This window comes from Rutidosis leptorrhynchoides, chromosome 8, assembly GCF_046630445.1.
Source record: "Rutidosis leptorrhynchoides isolate AG116_Rl617_1_P2 chromosome 8, CSIRO_AGI_Rlap_v1, whole genome shotgun sequence".
Taxonomy (NCBI): domain Eukaryota; kingdom Viridiplantae; phylum Streptophyta; class Magnoliopsida; order Asterales; family Asteraceae; genus Rutidosis; species Rutidosis leptorrhynchoides.
The window spans coordinates 255,427,373-255,436,354 of NC_092340.1; the positions used below are offsets into that span (position 1 = coordinate 255,427,373).

At 33.2% G+C, this 8,982-nt stretch overlaps 2 protein-coding genes across 3 annotated transcripts; both read left to right on the forward strand.

Annotated features, from left to right (window-relative positions):
- Positions 1-290: 290 nt before the first annotated feature.
- On the forward strand, positions 291-6,258 carry LOC139861881 (ent-kaurene synthase 2, chloroplastic-like). 2 transcript variants are annotated; one of them, XM_071850407.1, is made up of 15 exons: positions 291-398; positions 1,521-1,684; positions 1,766-1,812; positions 1,912-2,197; positions 2,272-2,452; positions 2,750-2,958; positions 3,071-3,191; positions 3,273-3,370; positions 3,649-3,869; positions 3,959-4,071; positions 4,152-4,250; positions 4,565-4,780; positions 4,852-4,993; positions 5,106-5,351; positions 5,799-6,258. In XM_071850407.1, the coding sequence occupies exons 2-15, from the start codon at positions 1,567-1,569 to the stop codon at positions 6,126-6,128; spliced, it is 2,427 nt and encodes an 808-aa protein (XP_071706508.1). In that variant the 5' UTR covers positions 291-398; positions 1,521-1,566; the 3' UTR covers positions 6,129-6,258. The 2 variants fall into 2 exon arrangements, with proteins under 2 accessions (XP_071706508.1, XP_071706509.1); XM_071850408.1 differs by having other exon boundaries at positions 302-398; positions 1,526-1,684.
- A 1,474-nt stretch (positions 6,259-7,732) lies between these two features.
- On the forward strand, positions 7,733-8,746 carry LOC139864125 (uncharacterized). Its single transcript, XM_071852710.1, has 2 exons — positions 7,733-7,861; positions 8,003-8,746. Exons 1-2 carry the CDS (start codon positions 7,733-7,735, stop codon positions 8,744-8,746), a joined length of 873 nt encoding a protein of 290 aa, XP_071708811.1.
- Positions 8,747-8,982: the final 236 nt, after the last annotated feature.

Below are 8,982 nucleotides of genomic sequence, written 5' to 3' on the forward strand. Positions count from 1 at the left end.
AAAAGCAATAACCCTTTAAAGTAAGGGAGATGATATATCCACCATCACTTTTACTCTTTCTACTTGAATGTTCTAAAATACCCTTAAATAATAACTTATACAAATTTTCTGTTAAATATTATTGAGGGATATTTTGGGAAAAAAGACTGAAATGATGGTGGAAGAACTAAAATAGATGCGGATATATCATCTCCTTAAAGTAACCGCCCAAACACCCCCTAATACCGCAAGACGTTTTTTAAACCCGAATTAGATCGCCATAAATGGTAGTAGCTACATAAACTTGAAACAGAGACTTCACAAATGTGAAAATTCGAGGACAGTGAAGAGAAAAAAGTGGGCAAAATTGCATCATCGTTATCGTCTTCATTCAGTTTACAGCTTAGCCCTAATATAAGGTATCATAAACTCATTTCTTTTAGTCACTGTTTTGGTCCGACATGCTAGTATTGATTTGGGCAATTTATTTAATTTATTAAAGAAATATAAATTATAATTTATTACTATTTATTTATTTTCATTAGTAATTGTGCTTGGAATAAGTAAAGTATGCACATTTTCAAATTGTACTTTTTGTCTTTGTATGTGTATCAAGATTCTTCGTTCAAGGTTCAAAGAAGAAATTTTGACAGTGAAATGTTACCTAATTTGGTGGGTTTTGTTCAAAATCATGAATCATGATGATGCATAAAAAAATATTTTTTTAATGTATTTTGCTATAAAGTTTATATCGTGAGCATCATAAGGAACTGGAAGCTGTCTTTCTTTCTTTTTTTTTGTCTGTTTTGTTCAAATCTTAGATGATTTTCTAAAATCTCATTTAGGTTGTTATAGTCATATCAAACAATTAAATAACTCTGTTTTATTGTTAAAATTGTAATTTGTATTTTAATATTAGGGTTGCAGTTTTTGTTTGCCAAAGATTTATGCTAATGTTACATAAGTACAAGATGTTCAATTTGTTATTGAAGGTCACTCATCTATTAAATGATTTTATAGGCCACCAAATTTTTTTATTCATCTTTAATATATCCTACTAAAACCTTGTTAATAAAAGTTAACGTAAGTACAAATAATCATCGTGCGACAATAATTTTAAAAGTTATGTATATAATTTGTCTTAAAGAGTACCTTTTTAGACGTTTTATGGTAAGATTTTGGCCATTTTTTGGTGACACAAAACAAGGTTGGGCGTCCTACATAATCATTTTCATAATCGGGTGGCCTTCAAAGAAAAATTGTTATAATTGATGCCCCAAGTCTATTATTCCTAAAATAATCATATTATGATTATGACAAATGCTAGTATATTACAAATTATTGACAGGTTCATCCAGTTTATTATTGTTTGATTAACATGTTGTGTGGTGACTAAAAAGCTTCTATATATTATATATTATAATAATTATGCCAAATGTTGATTTGTCATTGTTTTAATTCTGCACATAAATTCTAACACACACTTATATAATAAGTTATATCAGACAAACACTTATTGAATGTCAATGAATATTGCATAGAGCAGAAAAAAGTCGAGCAACTGAAAATTTTCTTAGCCGAACATCAATGAGTATTGCACAGACCATATCATCATTTACACAAGTCCCTTCTTCACACAAACCACATCGGTCATCGGTTGTTCGTTGTTGCAGTGAGCAGTTCAAGCCATCTGCCCGTCCGACAGGTTAATTAAAAAAATAGTATCCGTTTAAATTCATAAGCTTTTTTGTTTTTTCTACCTTAATTCAGTTTTTTGATTGTGCAGCTTCTTCCTTACATGCTACAGATCCGGAAGTTAATCGTACGGTTCTGGTATGACTGGTCAAAATCAGATCTTTTGTTCATTAATGCATTTCAGCTAAAAAATAATAATATATAGTTGTGATAGATTACTAACTACAAATTGGGCAGACCCGCGAGATGAGGACAGATCGAATCCGAAACCTGTTACGCAATGTCGAAATCTCTGTTTCTTCGTACGACACAGCTTGGGTAGCCATGGTCCCTAGTCCAGACTCACCCAAGTCACCCTGTTTCCCTGAGTGTCTCGACTGGTTGATCGAAAATCAGCTCGATGACGGTTCATGGGGTCTTTTGCATAAGGATCATCGGTTAGTTAAAGATAAACTTTCTTCAACGTTAGCGTGTGTTATTGCGTTAAAACAATGGAATGTTGGAGAAGACCAAATTAGTGAAGGTACATGGTTCTTCGCTCGTTTTTTGCTCACTGTTTGTTAATTTCACCCGATAAATATGCAATTCTTATTGCAGGTCTACAGTATATCAAGTCGAATTTTGCTTCGGCTATTGACAAGGATCAACCATCTCCATATGGTTTCGAAATCATATTTGCGCGTATGCTAGATTATGCGAAAGTTTTGAACTTGAAACTCCCGGTAAAACAAACGGATTTAAGTTTGATGCTACACGAGGGAGAATCGACACTGAAAAGGTTTTCTCTATCCCAAAATAGTTGTTTCAGTTTGACTTTTAAGTCTTTCTTTTTCAGTTTTGACTTTAAATATTTTTCTTTGTGCTATATCGTATTTGATGATAATTATACCAATGAAAACACGTTTAAAACCTAGTCCATTCATATAAATTTCATTTCATTTCATCAAATATTATATGAAACCAAAAAATAAAAAAATTAAAGTCAAAGTTGTGAAAGAAAGACTTTTAAAAGTCAAACGGCCACCACATCCATTATACCGTAGCAAAGTAATCTTTATTTGTTAATGACACTTAGGTGCCATTCAAATGAGATGGAAGCATACTTGGCATATATTCTAGAAGGAATCGGTAATTCATATAACTGGAACACGGTGAAGAAATATCAGATGACTAACGGTTCTTTTTTCAATTCACCATCAGCCACATCAGCCGTTCTTATTAAACATCACAACGATGGTTGTCGTAATTATCTAACATCACTCTTGAACAAGTTCGGTAATGCAGGTGCGTATTTCACATTCATTCGCGTTATATATTATATGCATAATAATAAGTCATGAGTCATGACTCATATAACTTGCTAACAAATTGAAGTGTTAACGTTAATGAATTTCAGTGCCAACAGCTTATCCTATTGATATATACGTACGGCTTTGCATGGTTGACACACTTGAAAGATTGGGAATCGCACGATATTTCAGGGTGGAAATTGTACATATTTTAGATGAAACATACAGGTAATCTTTATTCTAGTTGATTTACATGATTTTGCAAAATAATGTGAAAGTACTCAACGCAAATCGTTTGGTCAAAATTAGATGTTGGGTGCAGAGGGACGAGCAAATATTTAAGGATGTTGTTACATGCGCTCTAGCCTTTCGGATATTAAGGATCAACGGCTACGAAGTCTCCTCAGGTATGTTTTAAAACTAAGGAAACATATAATAAGTTAATTCTCATCTTCTTAGTTTCATCAGTAGGGTGCCGTTTACTTTTATTTTGTATTAAGTGCTGTTTCGATATGAGTTTGTTTGGGAAGGGCCTTCTGTTTCTATGTCTTCTATAAACATACATTTCTCTTAATTAAGTGACAGATTAAGAGACAAAGAAACAACAATATAATTTTATTGATTAAAAGCTATATATAAACGGATCAATATGTGGAAAGTAAACAGAACTTGGCTTGTGGCGTAGATCCGTTGACTGAAATTACGAAAAATGCGGGTGCTTACATGAATTCACTTGAAGAACCCGAAGTCAAAGACGTTTATGCAGCACTTGAAGTTTATCGAGCGCAACATTTTCTATATCAAGAGGAATTAGCTTTCGGAGAACAGAGTTTGTGGGCGATTAATTTACTTAAACGGATAACAACGACTGCTTCAAACAGGTTCTCTGAATTTATTCACAAAGAGGTAATTTAATTTTGACTTTGACTTTGACTTGGCTTGTAGTTACATATATAATGTAATTAACTGATAGCTGAAGTTGATTATCAAATCAGGTGGAGAACACACTCGAGTTTCCCATCAATTCCGGTTTAGAACGTATATCGACTAGAAGAAATATCGAGAATTACATCGTAGACGATACAAGAACTTTAAAAACTACATATCGGTGAGGTTTTGATTGCAAATCTTAATCGAATTGGATTATAGTCGTGCATACTTTTGAATGTTGTACTCTATTACTGCCAGTTCATCGAACATTGGCAACGATGATTACCTACAGTTGGCAATAGAAGATTTTAATGCATGCCAATCAATTTATCGTGCAGAATTAAAAAGTCTTGAAGGGTATGCAACCGAAGTGAATTTTTTACACTCCTCCATCCTTAAATAACAGCCCCATTTGACTTTTAAAAGTCTTTCTTTAACTTTGACTTCAATCATATATGTTTGTTGTATATAATATTTGATGATATTTATATGAATGGATTAGGTTTTAAACGTGTTTTCATTGGTATAATTTTTCATTGTATATTATATAATACAAACAAAATTATTTTAAGTCAAAGTTAAAAAAAGACTTTAAAAGTCAAACTGGGACAGTTATTTTGGGACTATATTATTTCACAAAAATATGATCATATCATACTCTGTTTCTTCAGGTGGGTGGTAGATAATAAATTGGACAAACTAAAGTTTGCTAGGCAGAAAACAGCCTACTGTTACTTTTCGGTTGCAGCAACACTCTCGTCTCCCGAACTATCGAATGCGCGTATTTCATGGGCCAAAAGTAGCATTCTTACTACAGTGATAGACGATTTCTTTGATATTGGAGGGTCTATGGATGAATTAGCAAACCTGATTCAATGTGTTGAAAAGTATATCACTTTTACTTGTATTGTTTTGCAGTTATAGTATCATCTTACGGTTTTGTTATATTCAAATGCAGATGGAATATAAACGTTGAAAACGACTGCTGTTCAGAGGAGGTTCGTGTTATATTTTTAGCACTAAAGAATGCAATCAGTTGGATTGCAGATGCAGCATTTAACTTGCAAGGACGAGACATTAAGCAACATGTTATCGAAGTTGTAAGTAAAAAAGTCCTTCCGAACGTTCACAATAATCTGTTCATGACTGACACATAACGTTAAAAAATTGTGGTGTTCATTTTTATTATTTTTTATTTATTTATATGAACAGTGGTTGGATTTGATGAATAGTATGATGAGGGAAGCTATATGGACAAAAGACGCTTTTGTCCCGACAATAAACGAGTACATGGAAAATGCTTATGTGTCATTTGCATTAGGTCCAATTGTGAAACCGGCTCTTTACTTTTTGGGACCAAAATTGTCAGAGGAGATCATTCAAAGTGACGAGTATCACTATCTTTATATGTTAATGAGCACTCAGGGTCGTCTTCTTAATGACATCAATAGCTTCAAGGTAATCTTTTTAATTATTTGGAATTTTAGGGCTATCGTTAAGATGGAAAAAAAAAAACTTGTACAAGGTGGTTAATGTTAACTTTTACATGATGGTTGTTTAAAAGTACATTTTTTTTGCACCTTAACGACAGTCGAAGGCTATCGTTAGAGAAATCCTGTTTTTATAAAGACTATTAGTGATCAATGGCGAATTTAGGTTATAGGGTGTGGGTCCAAGGACCTCACTAGCTTAGAAAATTTTATACAGTACAAAATACTACTCAAATTGTGGATCCACCACTAATAAATTCAAATATAGGACCCCATATATTCTTAAAAGTAATGATTTTTTTTTAAGTAAACAACCATTCTTTGGGAAAAAAATACAAAGTACCACTTAGATGACACCTTTAAAATTTAGATCCTCGCCACTGTTAGTGATCGGTCGTGTTAATTGTTAATGCAGAGAGAATTTGAAGAAGGGAAGTTAAATGCTTTAGCGTTGCGAATGAGACATGGAGAGAGTGGGATTATGAAAGAAGACGTTGTAAAAGAGATGAAGACTTTGGTCAGCGATCAAAGGCGAGAAATGATGAAATTAGTCCTGGAAGCCAAGGGAAGCGTCATACCGCGAGCCTGCAAAGATGCGTTTTGGAATATGTGCAACGTGTTGAATTTTTTTTACGCGAAAGATGATGGGTTCACTGGAAGTGCGATTCTTGATATTGTGAAGGAAGTCTTATATGAACCTGTATCTTGCCATTTAATGCCTGTGAATGGAACTAATGAACTTTGATAATTAGATTCGAAAGATTATACTAAGATCGCTCTATCTTGATTTCAAGTAATAATGTATGACTGATTGTTATATACATAGTAGTCAAGGTTTCTGATTCATGGATGTTATGCTGCTTCACTATTCTTCAACATACAGTTTTGGTTATACAAGATAATTTGTATTTAGAATTTAATGTTCAGTGAATATTAATGTTCTAAGAACCAAATTTTGATAAAAGGATGTTGTAGGATGCTTCTAAAAGGCTGTTATAGGATGCTTCTATAAAGCGTGAAGGACTCGGAACGAGATTGGTATCTGAAATAAAACATAACTAATTGATTTTTTTTAACGGCGAAATTATAAAAAGTGAATCTCTAGCAGGCAGCTAGGGAGAAAGTACAACGGCTTTAGAAAATCAAAAGTTTCAACAGAAAATCATTCTACTTCTATGTTTAAATCATAAAAAAGAAAATAATCTAATACAATCTAGAATAGCTATTAATAAACATAAATTGAACTTCAGACTAGTTTAAAATTAAATTTGATTTTACTATTTTCATAGCATCTCACCATTTTTTTCTTTCTTTTCTTAACCTTCTTATTGGCCGGAGGTCTATTCAGAAGCAATCTCTCTATCCACAGAACATTGAAAGAGAACTTTCTCTATTCTTGAGGTGTTTCACTCTGGGTAGAGAAATAACTTCTCTTTCTTCTAGGATAGGAGAAAGATTGTCTATATCTTACCTACCCATACCCCAGACATGTTGTTGCTGCTGTTGTAGTTTGTTAATAGCAGCACGAAGAGATGTGAATTATTTGACCTCATATGTAATTTTCTTTTTGTTAGATTAAATATAGATGAAAAGTTTGTATATTTAGACTGATTGGCTTCTTAAGTAAATGTAATTCGTTTTCTTCTGCTCTAGTTCCTTGCTAGAGTTTGGATTTATAAATGTTTGATGTTCCATAAAAAAAGTGGCAGAGTCAAACAGGTTGAGATAGATTGCAATTGCAAGTTTAACTTTTTTTTTCTAACAGCCATATTATTAACTACCTCAACTTAGCAGTTAGCAAGACGCTAGAAGAGGCGCACAATACAAACAGTTACAAAGGATTATAAAACCAAACGAACCTAGATAAATTACATTTGCTTATATATCTAATTCAAAAAAAAAAAAAAAATTACATATAGAATCAAATAGATCGCATTTCTTCAAATTTTAAGAACCAAAAATCGTCCCATTTCTAAACCGCCACATAATGCACATAAGTTTAACTAGTGAACAGTTGATTTTTGGTGATACCAGACACCCCGAAGCCCATCAAATTATTTGATGGTCATTTCATACCTTGATATTCTAGACCAAATAATGTGTATAACACTGAATCGGTATCCTAACTGACAGACAACCCGATGGCATTAGTCTTATGTAGTGTCACAGCATTCAATTTGCCTCCTTTAAATTCTATATGCATTATTATAAAGACTTCACATAATAGTTATAGTCAAGGTTGCAAGATTCCACTTGGTTGATAAAGTCAAGGAAAAGGTTCATTGCTGGAGGAATAAATGGCTTTCATATGCAGGAAGGCTTCAATTGATTACATCTGTGCTGGCATCAATGCAAGTATATTGGGCATCAGTATACTCTATACCTCAGACTGTTATCAAAGATATTGAAAGGTTGATGAAGGATTTCCTATGGGGCAGCAGTCAATCGGGTAAAGGTAAAGCAAAGGTTGCATGGAAGGTTATTTGCAGGCCTAAATCTTAAGGTGGTTTGGGTTTAAGACCAATTAAGGAGTGGAATGATGTATTACTTATGAAACAAGTCTGGAAGATCATTACTAAAAAAGTTTCAATCTGGTGGCAATGGGTTAATTTGGTGAAGTTAAAAGGGGTTGAATTTTGGGATATAGGGTATCAGTCAAATGATAGTTGGGGTTGGAGACAGATGTTAAGATTAAGGGATATTATGAAGCCTCATGTTCATATTGATACTAATGGTGAATTCTGGTGGAGAACTAGTAACAATAAACTGAAGCCTTACTCTTCTAACCTAGTGTGGAAAGATCTAAGGGACAATGTTGCTAAGGTGGAATGGTATCATGTTGTATGGTACCCACAAATCACCCCAAAACATGCCTTTATAAGTTGGTTAGCTGTGCAACAGAGACTGCTTACCCAAGACAGGCTTATGAAATGGTATCCTCATGAGGTATTCAAGTGTAATTTCTCTGGTAAACATGAAGATTCTCATTCACATTTGTTTTTTAAATGTGAATTTACAAGTAAAGTTTGGGAAAAAAAAACAAAGAGCTTGATTGTGTATAAAGGATTGCACAATGATCTATTGAGTATTGTTCATGATCTTGCTAAGTACACTGCAGTTAAGGACATCAAAAATATTTCAAATAAAATTGCAATTGCATCAGCTGTTTATTTTGTGTGGATGGAAAGGAATAGAAGACAGTTTATGAAGCTGATGAAATCGGTTGATGAAGTGTTTCAGGATATCAGAGAATATATTCGAGTTAAATTGGTGAGCATTAAGGTTAGAAGTACTTCAAATGTTCATCAGATAGCAAGTCTTTGTGATTTGGTAATTGTAGGCAATAGTCTTCAATTGATGTAAGTGTATTGTATTTTGCTGTATGCTGCCTTTGGGTAGTTGTTGGTCTTTTGTATTTGGGTAAGGATATATGAAATGTCCCGTTCTTATTGATTAAAAACGTTCCATATTAATTGATTTCGTTGCGAGGTTTTGACCTCTATATGAGACGTTTTTCAAAGACTGCATTCATTTTTAAAACAAACCATAACCTTTATTTCATAGATAAAGGTTTTAAAAAGCTTTACGTAGATTATCAA

Bases quoted from the DNA above. Each gene is read 5' to 3' on its own strand.
- LOC139861881 (XM_071850407.1), top strand. From the start codon at position 1,567: ATGAGTATTGCACAGACCATATCATCATTTACACAAGTCCCTTCTTCA. The intron at 4,072-4,151 runs GTGAGGTTTTGA...TATTACTGCCAG, and splicing joins ACTTTAAAAACTACATATCG to TTCATCGAACATTGGCAACG. The intron at 4,251-4,564 runs GTATGCAACCGA...CTGTTTCTTCAG, and splicing joins GAATTAAAAAGTCTTGAAGG to GTGGGTGGTAGATAATAAAT.
- LOC139864125 (XM_071852710.1), top strand. From the start codon at position 7,733: ATGCAAGTATATTGGGCATCAGTATACTCTATACCTCAGACTGTTATC. The intron at 7,862-8,002 runs GTTATTTGCAGG...AATTTGGTGAAG, and splicing joins AAGCAAAGGTTGCATGGAAG to TTAAAAGGGGTTGAATTTTG.